Source organism: Hevea brasiliensis, unplaced genomic scaffold (genome assembly GCF_030052815.1).
Source record: "Hevea brasiliensis isolate MT/VB/25A 57/8 unplaced genomic scaffold, ASM3005281v1 Scaf124, whole genome shotgun sequence".
Lineage (NCBI taxonomy): Eukaryota > Viridiplantae > Streptophyta > Magnoliopsida > Malpighiales > Euphorbiaceae > Hevea > Hevea brasiliensis.
The window spans coordinates 26,543-49,023 of NW_026614613.1; the positions used below are offsets into that span (position 1 = coordinate 26,543).

Consider the following 22,481-nt stretch of genomic DNA (forward strand, 5'->3'; position numbering starts at 1 on the left):
TTGTATGCTGTCACAGGTGAAAAAAGAGATAGAGCTGTTGAGTGAGGCTATTGGAAGCTGAATTTAGAGCTGAGTTTTGATTGTGTTTCGGGAATATATATTTGGTGTACCCTTGTAATTTATTTTGATGTAATTATAGCTATATGTACATATGTTAAGACAGTTGAGCAGTTGTATAAGAAGTTTTGTTATATTACTTTGAGACTGTATTTAAATGTAAATTTTTGTAATATTAATTCATTTAATTCCAATTAATGTAAATGTTAAAACTCCTTTTGAGTTGTGATTGATGAAATGATTTTATTTCCTCGATGTGAATGGAGAAAATAAGTTAATTGTGCAGGGAATGATTTAATTTATATATAATTTATTACAGGTTAAGTTTTTAACAATTGAAAAAAAATTGGTTTATTAAATTTTTAAGTCACCACCATGCAAATTTTCTGCAAGTATTTTGAAAATACTTATTTCTTTCTAAATATATTTTATCACATACACTTAAATTGAAAATACTTAAATAATTCTTTTTCCACTACATTAAACCTAAAAATGAATTTGTTTTGTTAAAATCTTTTGTACTATATTTAATAGATTATCTGTAAGTGAAATTCAATAATTTATTAGGTATACTACTATAATATCCTCCCTGTACGTGTTCTGTACATTCTGTTACTCCGGTAACCTAATGTCAGTCCAGCAAGTCAAGATATCTAGAACTATACTTCGGTGATAGTGAACAGACATATAATAATAAAATAAATAAAAATAAAATACAAAAAAATTAAAGAAAAATGAAAGAGAGAAAAAAAAAAACTAGGTTAAACGAGCCGGCACTGTAGCGATGGGTGACAGCACCGAGAAGTTATGGCGAAGGCAATTACCTACCCCAGGACTGCAGAAAACTCTCGGAATTAAATTTTGAGACATAATTAAAGGTTTATTGAAATGTAATTTACACTAAAAATATCAAAGAAAATTTAATAAATTAGTATAAAGAAAAACGAAAAATCGAGAAACAGACAAAAATCGATGTTACCGAAAAATCGGGAATACAACCCAAAACGAGGCATTTTGGTCATTTGACACCTAGAGTTTTCTTTTAACCTAAATGTCCATTAAAAATAAATGGTATTACACTTTGAAAATGTCATAAAAAATTAAATTGTGATACATTATATAAATAGTGAAAGAAATGAAGTAAATGTGCAAATAATGAAACTTTGAATAATTAAACAATAAAACTAACCTAAGTGCTCCACTAACTCCTAATTTGGGACATATATGGGACTTTGGGATAGCAAATCCCACTCATTTCATCTTCTTCTTCTACAATCTTCTTCCTGCCAAAATGGAGCTCTCAACCAAAACCTCCATGGCCGCACACATTGCAAGCTTCATCAACCCATCATTAAGCCATGGTTCTCACACTTCTCTTTACTAAACCTTGTCTACACACCTTGGGTAGCATACTTGGAGCAAAAAGAAGGAAGTTTAGTGAGTTCTTAGCAAGCTCCAAAAGAAGTAAGTGTCCAAATGCCTTCCCTTGCTTTAGTAAACTTCATGTTTAGGTTGAGGTGAGTTGAATGGTGAAGAGAATGGAAGAATTTATTGAGTTATGGTATTGTTCAATTTCGGCAGCAATGAGAACCTATGTTGCTTGAGTTTTTCTTACCTCTAATGGATGGAAAATAATGTTGATTTAGTCATTTTAAAGTTGTAGCAATTAATTTCCATGTATATGTAGATTGAGTACTTGAATTTGAAGATTTGGAAAGCAATTTGTATATCTTAGTAAACTGCCACTTTTGGCAGCCTTTAAATTCATGAATCATTGTTTGGTTTCATGAATTTTCTCGATGAATTATGATGAAGATGAATTAAGGGCAATGTATGTGAAGTAATGGTTGGGAGGTATATGTTATAATCAAGTGTTTTTATGTATATATTATGTTGAATTTAACTTTGCAAATTAGGGTTATATAATGTACATGGAGCACTTGTATATTCTATCCAAATGGACATGATTAAGATATGATGAATGGTATAGAAGTGTTATGATTGTATATTTGTAGTTTTGGGAGGAGGAGAAGTGTCATTTGGAAGTATTCTTTGTGTGCAGATTTTGTGTTGTGAAGGCAGTAGGTAAATTGAACCATAAGTGACAATTGGTAACCCCAATTGATATGAGGCCAATGGGAGGTGAAAATAGACACAAAATAGGCCAACTTTCATGTAGAAATGTTGTCAAAATTCTGCCTGGAAACTGACCTTAAAAATAACATAATCTGGAATTGGTAAGTGCAAGCCCAGATTTTTGACCATATGAACAATAGTCACTAAGATGACCATAACTCACTCAAAACAGATCCAAATGACCTAAAAGTTTTACCATGGAAAGCTTAGACATAGAGCTACAATTCTTATGAAGACATCAAAGCCCAGAAATGGCCAGAACCAAGTCAAATTGCTTGCCCAATTTCAAGTACCAATACTGCCAGAACTGAATTTGACCTAATATTGATCAAATTTTGCACTAAAGATGCAATCTGTCCAGTTTTAGTAAATTGACTATATCTTGGTCTATACAACCCAGAATGACCTGAAATTTGTGCTAAAAGTTCAATAAGACATAGAGCTACAATTTTGCTTCTTTGACCAGAAGCTAAAAACCAAGAGAAATAGGACATTAAGCTATACCAATCTAACACACTAAAACTGAAAATTTGACATTTACATACAATGAAGCTTGAAGTAATTTGACAATGAATGTCAACTTGTGAAAATGGTAAATTGCACTATATTGGCAGCATATTGAATTACAAATTGTGGCATGTTGATGCTAGATCAACTTATCCATATTACCTAAAAAGGTCAACATTTACATTGACTTGTGAATTACATGATAACTAATAAACTCAAAAAAATGAAGAATTAAACAATTAATTTGTAATGTGCTCTAGTTGACTAGTTTGGATAGGTTGACATGCCAATAGGATTCTGACAACTATTCTGTAAATGGCTTTACGCCATACTGTGTTTTTTCTGCTTATTAAGCCGCATTGTGACTTTAATAGCCTACGGCTATACGGATTGTGTTATTATACTTGGCTTATCGCTGGATTGACTATATGGCTTTTTAGCCACACTGTTTGCACATCGAGAGATACTTTGTGATCGATGGTGTGACGGCCCGAGATACTAGGTACCAGTGCCAGTATATCCGTTTATCCAGTCTGGTCAGTGTATAGGCTATACGGGCAGTTAATTTAAGCATTATTAAATTCAAATAGCTAAATTCAATTTATTGACATATAGCACCACCAAAATTAGCAAACATGAAAGGTTAGTAAATAAAAGTAGAATCAGCAACTGCAAAGAATATCGATGTCATAAATTCATAAACAATTCATTTATTTTATTTTAGTATATATTTCTTTATATTTGGCACCACTAAGCAGAATTGCTTAGCCCGTTGCTTTTGCTACGCGTAGGTATTAGAGACACAGTTGGGGAGCCCAGCAGACCTACGACCGGATGAGACATCAGATCCGCATAAGAGTCCAGAGTCATCTGTACTACACTGCATACATTGTAGGACTTAGGATATTGTGTAATGACTATCAGTTGTATTTGACATTTTGTTATGTAATTTTGTATATTCTAAAACTTTAAGGTTTGTAATAATTTGTACATATTAAACTCTTATGGAGAGTGTTTGGATGAATGTAAATTATGATAGATTGTATTTTGAAATTATAAAATTTTGAGATTGAAAAATTAGTTAGAAAGTTGAGATTATCATATTAAACTGTTTTTAACAGGTTTAGAAGGACAGTTTGTCTAAAATACAGACGACACCTTGCAGGATTTTTGTTACCATTTTTGAAACACTGATTTTATTAAAGTATAAAAATAGAACTAGCATGATATGAATTTTACGTAAAAGACTTCTTAAATCAAATTGAGTTCAGAAAATGAGATAATCACAGACTAGGTGCTCCGGCACGCCGTGTAGCACGCCTTGCTCGGCTACACTGTAGATGGGTGATGAGTGTTACAACTACGGGATCATGTCATATCTTATAGAAGGGTAAGGTGTGACAGTCTCTATTGGTGCAAAACAATCAAAATTACTCAAACTGCATTAATTTGTTGATGCTGATGTAATATATATATATATAATTACAATTTAATTAAAAAAAATAAAATAAAAAAAGGAAGAACAAGTTCTTCCTATTGTTCCCAAATTTTAGCTTTCTTAAGATCTTCTTTGAGCTATAAAAAAAAAAAAAAAAAAAAAAAAAAAAAAAACTCTTATTTTCACTCTTAGCCTAAAATTTTAATTTTAATGCCACTTTTGTGATCAATAACTTAGAGGAACAAGGTTTGAGATTCAAGATTGAGAATTTAAGGTCTCTCATTCTAAAATAGATTGCTATAATAAATAAATTCAACAAGTTCTATTATCTCCTCACAAGTTTGAGAATGTGAATATATTAACTTCTGATTTCAATAACACTACTAAGCCTTTTGTGGGTTCTAGATTTGGTTATGATATGTGTAGGAAGGTAGAGTCGAGATTTTCGAAGAGGACGTGAACTAAATAAAGAATTATGTGATCAGGGAATGTGGAGAAACATTTCGTTTCCATTAGAGAGCATCGAATTCTAGAGGAGGATTAGGCAATAGAGCTTGCCTTTAGAGGAGCTTTGATCGGAGAAAACATATTGCAACTGCAAACTTTACTGACCGGTTGCTTATTGATTCCTCACTGGGTGCTTGCATTATGCCTTTTATTAGGAAAACTAATAAATATTTTCTTTTTCACCCATCTAGATTGTAAAAACTATCCATTTTCAATATAATAAACCATCCATTGGTCTCTTTTAAACCTAATTTTTATAGTTAATATTATTTATAAATTGTATAAAGAAATCCTAAATTAATATATGCACAGTTAGTATTATTTATAAAAATAATATAATTACATTCATTAATAATAATAATAATAATAATAATAATAATAAGGGTTAACTATCAAAAAAATTCTGATGTTTATTATTTTTTGTATTAAATCTTGTTAAATTTAATTTTATATTAAAAATTAATATTATAATAATATTATATTATGCATGAAAAATTATAAAATAAGAAAGGTGATTTATAAAATATATCAAAGAAATAATTATAATAATATATTATTATTTAGAGAGATTATTACATGCATTCTCTTTCTATAAATATAGATTTCACCTTTCTATAAATATAAAAAAATTATTTTATTATATCTAACAAAACACTATTTTTTAATAAATTTGATATATTCAATAATTAATTTATTATTTATAAGAAATTATTAATTTTATAATATATAATTAAATTGACACTTTTACCCTCTATTTTCACCAATTGAATGGCCCAACCCAAAAGTGGCTAAAAAGTCTAAAAACAATGTCCACCGAAGTCCAAGTATCCCCAATAGCAGAGGCAAACCAGAAAGGAGAAGTGGAAAAATGAGATCGGTAGCTACACTCTCATCTCTTCACGTCCATCACCTTGTCTTCTCAAAACATTCCGTCTCTCTTTTCAAACCCCTCCGCACACTCCCTCGCATCTCTTGCTCTTCCTCTCTACAATTCAACATCTCCTTCGCCCCTCCAAAACCCAAACCTAATCCTCCACCCCAATTGGACGTCCCCAACCACCAACACCACGACAACGATGACAGCTTTGTAGCTGACGCTTGTTCTGGCACTGGTCAGCTTTTCATTCCCTGGATTGTCCGCGGTGAGGATGGCAATCTCAAGCTCCAGGCCCATCCGCCTGCGCGTCTTGTCCATGCTCTTGCCGATGCTAAAACGCAGAATGCCAAGAAGAAGAAGAAGCAAAGCAAGGAGAAGCAGAAGAAGGAGAGCGGCGTGGTGACCAGTGCAGCAGAAGACCGGAATCTGTCCAAGGCTGCCCGGAGGTTTTATAATGAGAACTTCAGGGAGCCACCGCAGCGTCTCAGTAAGGTTCTCGCTGCTGCTGGAGGTAATTTACTTCGATTTTATACCTATGATTATCTTTAGATGGTATAGTGGTGGAATAACTGAATAAGTGAGCTGATATGTTTTACATGTAATGTAATCAGTGGCATCAAGAAGGAACAGCGAAGAGCTAATTTTTGAAGGCAAAGTGACTGTTAATGGTTCTGTGTGCAACACTCCTCAGGTGAGCTAATAGTATAATTCTTCAATCAATGCTTCTTTTGGTTTTCCTTTTTCCCAAAAATACTGTAAAGCTTTATTGCGGTAAGATGTCAGCTTTTTTTACTGGTTATAATGTACAGACTCGGGTTGATCGTGCAAGGGATGTCATTTATGTCAATGGAAATCGCCTTCCTAAGAAACTGCCCCCAAAGCTGTATCTTGCCCTTAACAAGCCAAAAGGGTTTGTCTTTTTTTTTTTTTTTTTTTTTTGCATAAGTTATTTCTATGCTTTTTTTTTCCCATTTTATTTACTGGGTATAGTTGTTGATCAGAATTAATGTAACTTGGTTAATACAGGTACATCTGTTCGTCTGGGGATAGAGAATCTAAGTCTGTCATGAGCCTATTTGATGATTATTTGAAGAGTTGGGTAGGTGCAGATTGCCGTTTTATAAAGTACTGAAGCAACTGTGTGCATGAATTTACATGTATTTTGTTGTTTATCTATTTGTTTTAACTCAGTAAACAGATGACAAATGTTTTGCGTTTCCAGGATAGGAGAAATCAAGGACTGCCTAAACCTCGACTATTTACTGTTGGCCGCCTTGATGTTGCCACAGGTGGATTGATTATCGTGACCAATGATGGTATGTGTATTGCTATCTGTGCAGCTTCACTTTAAATATTACTTATTGAAAATTAAATTGACTGATCCATAGCTTTTCAAATACTTTTATTTGCAGGAGATTTTGCTCAAGCACTTGCACATCCTTCATTCAAATTATCGAAGGAGTAAGGACTCATGTGCTTTCTTGTCTCTCTTGCCAATTAATGGTCAATATACTTAACTTTTATAAAGAAAAGATGTGTAATTGATAATTGTCTGCTCTTAAAGCTCAGTGAATAGAGACTTCTTGTGATTTATTGGGATATTGTTTAGACTTTAGAAGTTGGAATTTTGCATCAATTCAAAGAAATTATATGATGTTGTGTAATTGTAGATACATTGCAACCGTAGAAGGTGTAGTAAACAAGCAGCATTTAGTAGCCATCAGCAAAGGAACTATCATTGCAGGTGTCCATTGCACTCCAGATTCTGTGGAGCTGCTACCACGGCAGCCAGATATATCAAGACCTCGTCTCCGTATAGTGGTACCTGCATTCTATTTAAGTCTGCTAGAACCATTTAATTTTCTATATTGTTTTACCTTTTTAGGGCACTTCATTATTGCTTCATCCTGCCGTAATTTTTTTTTTGTTGGAATTGCCTTAGCTTGGAACTAGCTAATTATTTCTATTCACATTGAACCTTTGCTTTTAAGATTTTTTGTTTTTAAAATACAGTTTAATTAGGCCCAATTCCCAACATAATTCATCAATTTATGGACAACAAGTGAATTGAATTTCCCTTGGACTTGATGAGATTGAGCTAACCATGAAGTGTTCTTTTGGACTGTTTTAATAAATGAATTCACATGCCCGTTAGCTGTGGTAGAAAATTTTACTTGGACCAAAATTTTATGAAATCTAATGTCGGTCCTTGAATTTGGTAAGTTTTACATATTCTTGTACAACTTTGAATCCACATGTCTGCAACAACAACGACCAAGCTTAATCCCAAACTAGTAAGAGACTAGAGTCAGCACATTTCTACAAGTTTTTGACAAAACATTAGATGGCAATACTTCCTTTGAAAACCTTAGATTTCTACATAAAGGATGACTAGCACCTATGTTCAGTTCACTTGTATCTGTTTGCATGTTTGTCTGGGTCATATTGCCTTCTCATCCGAGTTAGATTTTTAAAGTGATGATTTATGTTTAAATCATAGCAATAACTTGCTGTAATATCAGCAATCTTATATTGTCTTTTAGTGAAAGGAAAGAACTGGACAATTATGCTCCAAATAGACTCTGAACATGTTACCTCAAGCAGTGAAAATATAGAGTGGAGTCAGGATGGGTCTTAGGTTCTAGACACGTGAATAAGATGCAGAACATAAATTTTTTTTTTCTTGTTGTTTTCCACACAATCTGGTTCTATTCTAGTAGAATCATTTTTTATGCCAGGAACTAATCAAACAAACAATTCTAAAATGATGTATGGACTACCATATGTTGCAAGTTTTTTATTTCTTTGCTTAGCACAATTGACCTTTCTGATTTTTTGTTTCTTTGTATTTCTCCTGTGTCCTTTATGGTGATTGTAAATGTTAATTTACCTACGTGATGATGTAAACTATCAAAACCTGTTATTCAACCAAATGTCTCTTTCATTCATATATTGTACACTTATGTCTTCTTGGACTTGTACCCATGAGTAGAGGGTCATGCATCTGCCCCCTTTTCTCCCTTTTTTGTTTACATCATTATTTTTTTATTGCTAAACTTTAAGCTTTAAACTCTACCCTCCCTCTTTTAGCGAATAAATATCAAATGAAAGCAAATAAATTATGTTTGGGTGGAAAGTTTTTGAGGGTATGAGTCTATGAGAAAGTGTGAGGTGTATTTTATTATTGATGTCAAATATTTAAAAGGAAAACCTTTGACGGTTTTGCCTGAGTTCCTTTTTCCCAAATGATAAATGTATGAGCTATCATAACATCAAAATATTTGGAAAGATGAAAGGGGAAAAAAGAAATCTAATTTAAGGGATTCTAGAGTTTTTTGCATTATTTTCTTCTTTCCCTCCCCCATGATCTTGTAGAATGGTATATAGTTTCTTTTTCATAGACATGGCAAGCTACAATCAACTAAGCCAAGTATCTTGCTCTTCCAAAAAAAAAAAAAAAATAAATAAATATTTCTTTTGAGCTCAAGCCTAAATTTAACTAAACATTAGCCAAAATTTTTGTCCAAGTTTAGATTTGTTATTTTCTCAAACAAGCTCAAGAATGTTCACAAGCTTAATAGTCTAATAGAGATTAAATATTTTTATTATTTTGTTCACATAATAATGGCATTTTATCTAAATAATGTAAATTAATAGTGATTTTATATTGTCAAAATTTATTTCCAATAAAATTTATGTTTATTGTTGAAATTTACAAGAAGAAGAAGAAAAAAGGGAAGAGAAAGGAAAGAGAATTGGAATGAATCTCAAAGGCTTACATTTTCAATTTACTCATGTCTTAGCATAATATATAAGTCCATATATAATGGAAGATACAAGATGTATATGGCATCCTATAAAACAATCCTTAATGCAAGCATGAATCAAGCCAATGATTTTGCTAATCAATCACATGATTTTTTCATAAATTATATCCCATGAATTGAGAGAAAATCTCATCAATTCCAACACTCTTCCTTGATGAGATTTTTACTGAAATTATTTATCCATCATCAAGCTTCCTTTTTTTAAAATAAATGAATAAATAAACAGCTACTATTTAAAGATGGATAATACTCCAATAAGATTTATGAAGAAAGAATTTGGGAGAAAATTTGCTTTTGGGACTCAAACCCAAAGTTGAATAAGAAGAATATAGAAGAAAAATAACTTGGGACTAAAACCCATAGCTTTAGGACTCAAATCCAGGAGGAAAATAGCTTTTTGGACTCAAACCTACAACTGTCAAAGGAAGAAAGAGCAAGGATGCAAACCCAGGTTTCAAAAAAAAAACAAAAAAAAGAATAAGAATCCCAAAATTTTTATGGGAAGAATAAGAAGAGGCTTAGAATTTTTAGAGCTCTAATATCATGTTGAAATTTAGAAGGGTAGAAAAGATATAAGGAAAGTAGCAAGAGAAAGATTTATGTGGTTTAGCTACTGATAGCCTATATCCACAGATACAAAATCTTAAAAAGGGTTACATTTTATTCACTTATGTGGTGTGCATCACATGATACATAAAACAACATATTTATCCCAAAAATTTGGGGTCAACTATATGGATTCGCTTTCTCCACTCTAAACGATTTTGGGTTAAATCTTCAGAAATATGTAATGTTTCTAAGTTATGTTGTACTAGTCTCCTCTAAGTCAATTTAGGTCTACCCCTTTTTTTCTTTTTATCATCTAACCTAATGTGCTCTACTTGTTTAATCGGAGCCTCCGTTTGTCTACGCTTCACATGACAAAATCACCTTAATCTCCCTTCTCTCAACTTATCCTCAATTGGCACACTCCTACCTTTTCTCTAATACTTTCATTACGGACTTTATCTAGTCTAGTATGGCCACTCATCCACCTTAACATTCTCATCTCCGCAACTTTTATCTTAGACGCATACGATTCTTTCAGTGCCCAACACTTATTACCATATAACATAGCCGGTCGTATGGCTGTACAGTAAAATTTTCCTTTCAACTTATTAGGAATCTTGCGATCACATAAAACTCCTGTGACACGTCTCCACTTCAACCATCTGGCTTTAATCCTATGACTAACATCTTCCTCCCATCCCCCATTTACTTGAATGACTGAGCCTAGATATTTAAAGTGATTACTTTGGGACAGTACCACTCCATCCAAACTAACTCTTTCCCTATCATCAGTTTGGCCTTCACTGAACTTGCAATGCATGTATTCTGTCTTCGTTCTACTTAATTTAAAGCTCTTTGACTCTAGAGTACTTTTACAAAGCTCTAGCTTTCTATTGACTCCTTCTCGCGTCTCATCTATCAGAACAATATCATCCGCAAACATCATGCACCAAGAAATACTCTCTTGTATATGTTTCGTCAATTCATCTAAAACTAATGAAAAAAGATAAGGGCTTATAGTTGATCCTTGGAAAATCCATTTTGTCACACCTTATGATATGGATTCAAATGATATAAACGTTGGGGCGTCTTCTACTTACGACGCACTACATCAGAGCCCGGGTGCAGTGAGAAGTATACAAGGGTGTAGGACGTTCACCGAAAGTGACGCGCCATGCCCGCGCTCGGGTGTAGTGTTAAGTGAGCAAGGGTTCCCACATCATGGACTGGTGTGGGTAAGGAAGTTAGTCCATAGAACAAATAATAGAACAGATAGTGGAACAGAACACAAAATAGACATAGAAAACAATAGAAGATATCATAGAATGAGACCAATTAGGAAGGAACAGGATAGGAGGAGGCACTGTTATCAAAGGCGTGCCTCAGGCGCAAGTTGCAGCCCCAGGTGCCTCGAGACAGCCAAGGTGCACCACCTCACCGAGGCGCACCGAGGCACGAGGCGCATCGAGGCGAGCCCCAATGAGGCAAGGCACTGGATATAAAGCTAGGCTGCTAGAGGTTTTTTTTTTAAGTTTGTCCAGCAGCCAGCAGCTAGCAAAAAGGAAAAAAAGAAGAGGAAAAGAAGAAGAAGAAGAAGAAGAAGAAAAAGAAGAAGAAGAAGAAGAGGAGTGAAGGGAGAGGTATTTTTTCTTATTATTTTCTTATTCTTCTTCTTCTTCTTGTTCTTCTTATACCTCTCCCTTCACTCCTCTTCTTCTTCCTCTTCTCCTCTGTTCTCTTCCCTGTGCTGCATTTTTTTCTTTTTGTTTTAGTGTTTCCTTTTTTTTTTGCTGTCAATGCCATGCTCTCTCTCTCTCTCTCTCTCTCTCTCTCTCCCTTTCCTGTGCTGGGTATTCTTTTTCTGCTTCTCTTTTTTTTTTTTTTTGGATTGCCATGCTCTCTCTCTCTCTCTCTCTCTCTCTCTCTCTCTCTCTCTCCTGCAGTGTTCTTGCACTGTTTTTGCACTGCACTTTCTTTTTTTGCATTTTTTTTTTGCTGCCATGCTCTCTCTCTCTCTCTCTCTCTCTCTCTCTCTCTCTCTCTTTCCTGCACTGTTCTTGTATTGTTTCTTGCTGCCAATGCCATGCACTCTCTGTTATGGTTTCTGCATTGTTACAGCAACTGCATTTTTTTATTTTTTTCTTTTCATGCTCTCTCCTTAGTCCTGGAAGATACTATGAGGAGGATAATGAAGATGATGAAGAAGATGAAGAGGATTTTGATATTTCTATTGATATGGATTGAACATTTAGTAGTTTACTAGTTTATTAAACTTTAATTTTTAGTAGTTTATTAGTGTTTTTAACTTTAGTAGTTTATTTTTATCTCTTTTGAATTATAAACTAATTATTACTTGCATATTTTTTAGTTATTATTATATAATTTTATGTTCCTTGAGGTGTGATAGCATAATTATAATTTTTTTTATTTTTAATATATATTTTTTATTTTTGCGCCTTGGCTCTTTCGGGTGCACGCCTGCGCCTAGGCTCCAAGACACCTTGGCGCCTTGGTGCGCCTTGAGCCTTTGATAATTATGGGAGGAGGATCAGGGTTGGTACTTGGAATGTTGGATCACTTACAGGAAAATTAATGGAGCTTGTAGATACCTTGGAAAGGAGAATGATGAATATTACTTGCATTCAGGAGACTAAAAGGGTAGGAGAGAAAAGCAAGGAAGTGGGTAATTCAGGGTACAAACTGTGGTTTACCGGCAAGGAAAGAAACAAGAACGGAGTGGGCATAATCATAGACAGGACATTGAAAGACGCTGTAATAGCTGTGAAAAGAGTAGGAGATAGAATTATACTAGTAAAAATAGTACTAGAAGGAGAAACAATAATGTATTTAGTGCTTATGCTCCACAAATAGGACTAAATAGTGAGAGTAAACAAAGGTTTTGGGAAGATATAAATGATTTAATGCAAAGCATACCGAATGAAGAGAATGTTTTTTCATTGGTGGAGATTTGAATGGACATGTAGGAAGTGATACACAAGGTTATGAGAATGTTCATGGAGGTTTTGGTTTTGGCAGTCGAAATGAAGAGGGAAAAAGTATCCTAGATTGTGTTATGGCATACGACCTAATACTAGCAAATACCTACTTTATAAAAAAATAGTCATATTTAGTGACTTTTAAAAGTGGGCAACATAGAAGCCAAATCGACTTCCTTTTAACTAGGAAGACAAATAGAGCTCTATGCAAGGATTGCAAGGTCATTCCAGGAGAGGTTTTAACAAGTCAACATCGGTTAGTGGTCTTGGATGTCAAGTTTAGGAACAATTCAAGTAAGGTCAGAAGAAATAGTATAGCTTGAACAAAGTGGTTGAAGTTCAAAAGAGTAAAGCAAGTGAAGTTCAAAAATGAGTTTCTCGAGTCCGAAGCATGGAAGCTGGATATGGAGGCCAATGATATGTGGATACAGAAGGCATCAAAGATTAGAGAAGTAGCTAAAAAAGTACTCGAAGAGTCTAAAGGACATGGACCACCCTCAAAAGAGAGATTGTGGTGGAATGAGGAAGTACAAAAGGCAGTGAAGAGAAAAAGGGAATGGTATAAGAAATTACCTAAATGTGATAATAATGAGGCATATGAACAGTACAATATAGTAAAGAAAGAGGCAAAAAAGGCAGTTAGTCAAGTAAGAGTACAGGCCTTTGAAAAGTTAAATGAGAAATTTGGAACTAAAGAAGATGAGAAAAATGTTTATAGATTAGTAAGGAGGAGAGAAAGGAAATGTCAAGATCTCAATCAAGTTTGGTGCATTAAGGATAAAGAAGGAAAAGTGTTGGTGAAAGATGAGGACATTGAAGAAAGATGGAGAAATTATTTTAATGATCTCTTTAATAATAGTCAAAATGGTAATAACATGAATATAGACTATAGAACAATAGAAAAGAATGTGAATTATACTAGAACTATTAGATCTTTAGAAGTAAAGGAAGCACTGAAGAGAATGAAAATGAGTAAAGCCTATGGACTCGATTGAATATCAATTGAAGTGTGGAAGTGTTTGGGAGATATAGGAGTGGCATGGTTAACTGAATTATTTAATAAGATTCTAAACTCAAAGAAAATGCCTGATGAATGGAGGAGGACTATTTTAGTACCTATTTTTAAAAATAAGGGAGACATACAGAGTTGCTTAAACTATAGGGGAATTAAACTCATAAGCCATACTATGAAGTTGTAGGAGAGAGTTGTGAAGCATCGACTACGTCATGATACTTCTATCTCTCTCAATCAATTTGGCTTCATGCCCGGTCGTTCAACTATGGAAGCGATCTTTCTCATTCTAAGCTTGATGGAGAAATATAGAGATGTGAAGAAAGATCTGCACATGGTTTTTATTGATTTATAATGGAATATCATGATATATATGGAATGCTATCAATAAATCATAAATCACTCTTAAGATTTTGCTAATTAATCTCATAATTTTCTCATAATTATGAGATTTTTTAATGAGACATCTCATGCATTAAGGAAAAATATGTCGGAATTAATGAGATTTTTCCTTAATGCATGGGACATGATTTATGAGAAAATCATGTGATTGATTAGCAAAATCGTTAGCTTGATTAATGCTTGTATTATTTGGACATCTCATATCTTCCATATAGATGGACTTACATATTATGCTAAGACACAAGTGAATGAAAATGCAACTCTCGGAGATTCATTCCAATTCTCTTTTGTTTCTCTTCCCTTTCTTCTTTCTTCTTCTTCTTCTTCTTCTAAATTTCAACATGGTATCAGAGCTTGGGTTAAAGTCCCTGCTCTTCTTCTCCTTCACTATAGCCAAGGGTTGAAGTCCCTAATATGTTCTTCTCCTTTATCAAAGCCAAGAGTTGAAATCTTTACTCTATTTTTCTTCCTTAGAGCCAAGGGTTGGAGTACTTATTCTATTTCTTCCATTTTTTTCCTTCTATTTCTCAAGAAAAGAAACAAATCCAAGAAGAGTAAAATAAAATAAAGGACAGATTTAAAAAAGTGAGAGAGAGAATAATATATATATATATATATATATATATATATATATATATATATATATATAAAGAACGAGGAAAAATTTTAAAAAATAAAAAAGAGAGCCTGATGATGGATCCATAACTTTAGCAAAAATCTCATAAAAGGGGAGTATTAGAATTGATATGATTTTTCCTTAATGCATGGGATATCTCTCATTGAAGAATCTCATAATTATGAGAAATCATGAGATTGATTAACAAAATTTTAAGATTGATTTATAATTTATAGATAGCATTCCTTATATATCATGCATCTTTCATTATAAATATGGAGTTTTACGTGTTATGTAATGCACACAACACAAGTGAATAAAATGTAGCTCTTTTGATATTATGTTTGTGGACGTAGGCTCTTCGTAGCTGAACCATGTAAATTATTCTCTTGCTACTTTCCTCCTATTTTTCTACCTTTATAAATTTGAACATTTATTATATGTTTTTTTTTTTTTTATAAAATATCAATAAATATTATTTTCATTAAGTTTTTTATAAAATTATTTATTTTAAAAAATTAATTGACTTGCTCAAAAGTTTTCAAGCTGAGTTTAGAGTTATTTTCGGATTATTTGTTAGAATTAATAGAATTTGAGTTGACGATCATGTTTGGTTTGTCTAGTTGGCAAATGATCTCTAATGAGTATTATAACAAGCCAAACTCGAGCCAAGAGCAGCTTGCATCATTTTACTGTTATATATATATAAACTCAACTCAACTCAAATAAACATTTATCTCAAAAATTTGGGGTCGGCTATACGGATTCGCTTTCTCCACTCTAAACGATTTTGGGTTAAATCCTCAGAAATGTGTAATGCTTCTAGGTCATATTGTACTAGCCTCCTCCAAGTCAATTTAGATCTACCCCTTTTTTTCTTTCTATCCTCTAACCTAATATGCTCTACTTGTCTAACTGGAGCCTCCGTATGTCTACGCTTCACATGACCAAACCACCTCAATCTCCCTTCTCTCAACTTATCTTCAATTGGCACTACTCCTACCTTTTCTCTAATACTCTTATTACGGACTTTATCTAGTCTAGTATGGCCACTCATCTACCTTAACATTTCATCTCTGCAACTCTTATCTTAGACGCATACGACTCTTTCAGTGCCCAACACTCACTACCATATAATATAGCCGATCGTATGGCTGTACGGTAAAATTTTCCTTTCAACTTATTGGAAATCTTATGATCACGTAAAACTCTCGTGGCGCGTCTCCACTTCAACCATCCGGCTTTAATCCTATGACTAACATCCACCTCACATCCTCCATCTACTTGAAGGACTGAGCCTAGATATTTAAAGTGATTACTTTGGGACAGTACCACTCCATTCAAACTAACTCATTCCCTATCATAATTTTGGCCTTCACTGAACTTGCAATGCATGTATTCTATCTTCGTTCTTCTTAACTTAAAACCCTTTGACTCTAGAGTACTTCTCCAAAGCTCTAGCTTTCTATTGACTCCTTCTCATGTCTCATCTATCAGAACAATATCATCCGCAAACATCATGCACCAAGGAATACTCTCTTGTATATGTAATTTTTTTTCTTGTACTTATTTATTTTATTGCTATAATTTATTATCCAAATTCGTGAAGGTAGAGTTGCACTTTTATTTGTCTTGTGTGTGTGTGTGTGTGTGTGTGTACATTTTTCATTTCCATTAATTGCCCCTTCTTTTTGTTGGGCATAAGAAGGAGGTTAGGGATTGTTAAGTTATGAGCTAAATCTAAGGGATTGAATGTTGTAAATTAGGGCTTAAATTAAGGGATTGTATATCATAAATTAGGGCTAGAATCATGCAGGAATTATAGAGATTAATTGGAGGTTTATTTCAATACAAATTGTAAATCTTTTCCCATCAGCTTGAGGGAATAATTAAGCTTCTAAAATTTACTCACCATTCTTCTTTTTTCTCCTTCCTTATCCTGTCACAGGGATAAACAAGTAATTTAAAAAACTAGCAATTGATTAATAAGAGAGAGAAGGACATTTAATTAAATTATTTATTTATCCTAATCTTCCTTTTAAGCCCAACAAAGAGAGGGCAATTACTGGAAATGAAAAATGGACATCTTGCTAACTTTCCTTGTCCCAATAGTGAACAAGTTATCAGTCCCCATAGATATGTATCATTTTCTTCAATATGTTAGACGCAAATTCAAAAAAGTTAAGTATTGTTGCAATAATGAGTTTGAACAAAAATAATCATGTCATCTTTGAACTTAGATGCTTTTAGTTTTCATTTTTTTTTTTAATTTTTATTTAGCTTTATTAGTTTTTCTATTTGAGATAGATCTTCAAATATTTTATTTAGTTCGTTTTGTCAATAAGTATAATTCCACTACCTGAACCTTTATTGAGTCAAGTTCTCTTTCTCTTTCTCAGTTGATTAAGACACAGAAGTGACTAAGACATTTATTTGTTATAACCAAATGTGCAGGTTCATGAAGGGAGAAATCATGAAGTTCGAGAACTTGTGAAGAATGCTGGATTGGAGGTCAGTTTTACTTTAGACATAAGACTACTTTCAGATTTCAGAAAATTATTCTGTGCTTTTTTGCCAGTATTTTTTTTGTATTCTCAGCTGATCATATCTTTGGAGAAGATAAGATTCTGGACAAATAATATTAGAATTTCCTTAGTTATGTATTGCCTTGAGATAAACTCTTAAATGCTTTAAGTGAAACATTTGTTAATTCACTATAACCACCATTTACTTTTTAATAAAAATAACAAAAAGAAAAAAAATCCATGATATCCATAGTGGACATGGTGATATTGTTGGTACTTTGCTAGTATAAATGTATAATTGTAAGGACTGAGTGGTCAAGAATTGAATAGATACTGCTGAAATTAGAGCATTGATAAAATGTAGACATTGTTTATAATTTAAGTTGTAACTTTTCTTACTGTATGTTAAATTAATCTTCAAATTTGGTGCTCATCTATGTTTACATGAACTATTTGTTATCTTTTCAGGTGCATTCATTAAAGCGTGTACGAATTGGTGGTTATAGACTTCCATCAGATCTTGGGTAACTGTGATATTTCTGTTTTGGAAACCATTTTTATGGATTGTGTGTGTGTGTGTGTGTGTGTGTGTGTTGTTTTCTTCATCACTTGCAACAAGATGCTCATTCTAGATGAAAGTATATAATAAAAAACAAAAGGGTGGGAAACGGAGACTCCTTTGTGGACAAAATGACATGGTTGACATTTAAAATTTAGGTGACACACAGGAAAATTGTGAACATTTGAGAAAATAAGATTTGTGAAACTTTTTTGTTCTGGCCCCTTGCTTGATGTCAGGATGATGTTGCCATGTGTTGAATCCTGCAATAGGTGAGTTCTAGGGAGATTTGGGATGTATAGAGAAAATATAGGACTGAGATTTCCTATCAGGGGAAAAACCATGAGATCCAATGGGCAAAAGTGGACATTTCTCTTATGGGTTGGGCCAGATTAACACGGTTGCCTTTGTTTATGATGCTTCCTAAACTTGTACAAGAAGGATGTGAAAATGCAATCAGCCATGTGTTTTACAATATCCTTGTTGTTTAACTACAAACTCGTCTATGCTAATTTTTATGTTAATATCAGGATTGGGAAGCATGTTGAGCTAAAACGTACTGATCTCAAGGCAATGGGTTGGAAGGGTTGAAAGTAGCTGCTGCTTAACTGCTTAGAATATATGCACTCTCCCTGACAGCAAGATTAATGAGATGAAACACAGCTTCCAGGTTTTACGGTGGAGAATTGTTGCATGCTCTCTGTTGCATTGCTGGTTCAAATCATGGATTTATGAACTGAACTGCTTTCCAATTATAGGGTTGAGGATTGTCACTTCCAGTGGTAGCAGGCAAGCTACATCTACAGAGGTTGAGAAGCTTTGACACTATGGTGATGTAAATCCATTCATTAAAACTGGAATTTTATATGTACAATGGAAATGTAGAGTAGACCTTTTTAGCAATCAACTCAAAATGTTAGCTGCTTATAAAAGTTGAGAATTGTAGAATGACTGGATGCTGTGGTTACAATACTTATCATTGAGATGATGCAGAATGGAAATCAATGGCCCATCCATGTGCAAGGGATTTCCATATCTTGGGGTCATAGATCCACTAGTTATTCTTTGCTTAATGAGAATTCTATATTTTTCTTTTAGGAAACAGACACAAAGATGACACCCTTGCAGATCTCTTGAGATGACTGTATGTTCTCACCTGGAACCTCAAGAGGACAATGGTGGACTGGACAAGATCTCAATTCTCCTAGACTTGCATGTGCCACAATAGCTGTTGCTTTGCAGGTGTGGGACTCGATTCACATGAACAAACTTTTGTTTCTTATTTTACTGATTTTCTGTTACAATTCTTCAAATGCAAGGCTAATCATCTTTGTAAGAAAATGGTTTCTCTTGTCAATCAGTGTCCGAGTGGTCAAACCAGACCTGGGCAAGGAGCATTAGAGTTGGGTCATGGGCTGAGTAATAATTAGTGTACAATACAACAAGAAATTATTTTTTAAATAATTTTTGTCATAAAAATGATATGGTGGGAAATTCAAACTTGAGATCTCTTTCAAATCTATGCTAAAGGCGGAGAAAAATTAAAAAATTAATTAAGCTAACATAATTGGTATTATTTAATATAAATAAAGTAATATATTTATATATATATATATATATATTTTAATATTTAATATATCTGTCTGATAGGTCTTTATTTATCTTTATTATTTTTTTGTCTAATTGGTTTTTTTTTTTTTTAATATATAAGGAGTGAAAAAATATTGAGTTTACATCTTTTTGCCGGATCTAATTTTCGTCGGACTCAATAATTAAATCTGGTATCAAAAAGCAAATGGAACTTGAAATACAAGAGGATGTTGTGCAAGATTGCAAGAACATTACCCAGTAATGGAACTGTAAGTCAAGAAAAAAAAAAACCCGAAAAATGCTAAAAAATTAGGTAAAAAGTTAAGGTTATATCATGTCTACACAAAAATGAAGATCTGTTGAATCTCATAAAGGAGCTTAGCTCATAGGAAATGTGGAAAAGGTGGTTCCTTTGTCCTCTCAAGCTTAATGTTAGTAAGGAACATTACTTTTTAATGCCGGCCAAATGAATGGTACAAAAAGAGACAGCCAAGCTAATGTTAGATTCTTCTACCGTCACTCTGACACTTTCGAACCTTTTTAAAATAATAATAATAATAATTGACACCTTCAAATTCCTCTTTTTGTTTTGCTAATAATTCTCCCATTATTTTGTCGGCTATTGAATTTGTATAATTGGAAACATTTTGATAGATTTCTTAAAATTGTTAAAGTTTAGGAAAAATTATTATTTGGTGGTTGTATTTTAATAAAATTAATTATTTAGTTTTTATATTTTAAAAATTATATTACTAAATTTTTATATTTTGTTATTAATAAATTTTTTAATTCATTTGTTAAATTTTTTATTAGTTAATTGATTTTAATATTAATTAAATTACTATTCAGTCCTTTTATTTTAATAAAATTAATTAGTGAGTCTTTATATTTTGAGAAATATTATTATTTATTCTCTTTATTTTAATGAAACTAATTAGTTAATTCTATATTTTGAAAAATATAATATTTTAAAAAATATAATGAAATTTTGGTTATATATAGAAAAATTTTAAATTTATATTTTTTTTAATTGTTAAATATTTTCATTGAAATTTTTAGGCATCATTTTTGTATTTTCTCTATTAAAAAATAGTTTTTGTAGATTATTTAGAGATATAAGAGAACTAATTAACTTTTTTGTATAAATAACTTGTATCATTTTTTATTAAAAGATAAAAAATAAAAAAAATAAAAAAAATGGAGGAGAATGGGGTGGAGAAGGTGTGGTTGTAAAGAGAAGCAGCATGGAAAGAGAAAAATAAGTGAAAGAGAGTCATGACACTTTTGGATATAAAAATAAAATAAAAAAGACTGAAGAGTTAGCATAACCAAATTATAAGAATTAACTAATATACTTTTCAAATTACATAAATTAATTAATTAGTTTTATTAAAATATAGGAAGTAAATAATAATTTTACTAGCATTAATATAACTCCCTTGCTCTAACAATTAGACGAATTGTCCACTTTGGCCCACTCCATCTTGAACCTCACAGTTTTGTTCTATAGGTGGAATAGAGAACTTCCCAGGAGGTCGCACATCCTAAGATTTCTCTCAAGTGAGCACGCTTAACCCTGGAGTTCTTCCAACTCTATAGACCATTCCACAAAAAAGTGCCTCTAGTGATTAGCTCTCCCCATTTCAATGTATGATTCGATTCATTCTTGTGCCCTGCATTCCACTACTCTAGGTGGTCTCGCCATCCTAGAAGTCTGCTGAGAGTTTACTCTCTTATGCCACTCTCCACCCTCATTGGACCGTTTTCAAGGGTCGGGTCGTCACAGGCCCACCAGCTTTTGCCTGGTTCGTCCTTGAACCACACACATCTATTAGAGGGGGTTTGGCTCTGATACCATCTATAACACCCTTATTTCAATCATTAGAGGAATTGTCCGTTTTGGCTTACCCTATCCCGAGTCTTACGATTTTGTCCCATAGGTAGAATGGAGAACTTCCCAATAGGTCATCCATCCTAGGATTTCTTTTAAGCGAGCATGCTTAACCCCATAATTCTTCCAACTCTCTAAGAGAATTCTTCCAACTCTCTAAGTCATTCCACCAAAAGGCACTTCTGGTATGATTTGATTCATTCCTATGGTCCACATTCCACTACCCTAGATTGTCTCGCCATCTTAGAAGCTTGCCGGGAATTTACTCTCTTATACCACTTTCCGCTTTCATTGGACCGCTTTACCGGGTCGGGTCGGGTCGTTACAATTAAAATCTATCAAACTATAAAAAAAAAATTAACGAAATAATTAAACAATTTAATGAAATAAAAATAAAAAATTAAATAATATACTTTTTAAAATATAAAATTAAATAATTAATTTCGTTAAAATATGAATAACAAACAGCAATTTTCCCTAAACTTTAATTTAACTACGAGACTAATTCATGATCCACTGTTTGATGTGCCTCATACATGGAATTATTGAGCTTAGATTATAGACAATTTTAATATAAAATCTTCAAACCATCATCATTCTTGACACGTGTAAGATTTTATTTAGGTTATAGACATATTACTTTTTTGAATAAAATATGAATTAAATTACAAAATTAATTTTAAATAAAGTTAAATAAAAAATCATATAATAAATTTTAATTAATTTAGAATTAAATTTTAATTTTTTTCATAGTATATATTAAATTTTATTAACATGTGGCATAGATAGATTATAAATATAGAGTAACATGTATGGCTGCATTTGACATTTAAGTTTTAGAGTAAAAAATATTGTTGTTTTAAATATTACTAAAAAATTAGTTTAAAAAAAGTTAAATGGTAGAAGAAATTTAAATCTCTGTAAATTTTTTTCCAATTTTAATTAAATCTTTTAATTTTATTAATTTAATTTTAATTTTTTCATATTATTTT

General features: G+C 32.6%; 1 protein-coding gene across 1 annotated transcript; it reads left to right on the forward strand.

The window, feature by feature from the left end:
- The first annotated feature begins 5,423 nt into the window (after positions 1-5,423).
- LOC110673730 (putative ribosomal large subunit pseudouridine synthase SVR1, chloroplastic) lies at positions 5,424-19,069 on the forward strand. Its single transcript, XM_021836900.2, has 10 exons — positions 5,424-6,033; positions 6,134-6,213; positions 6,332-6,432; positions 6,549-6,621; positions 6,745-6,838; positions 6,935-6,983; positions 7,193-7,343; positions 17,379-17,435; positions 17,918-17,973; positions 18,539-19,069. The coding sequence occupies exons 1-10, from the start codon at positions 5,514-5,516 to the stop codon at positions 18,597-18,599; spliced, it is 1,242 nt and encodes a 413-aa protein (XP_021692592.1). The 5' UTR covers positions 5,424-5,513; the 3' UTR covers positions 18,600-19,069.
- Positions 19,070-22,481: the final 3,412 nt, after the last annotated feature.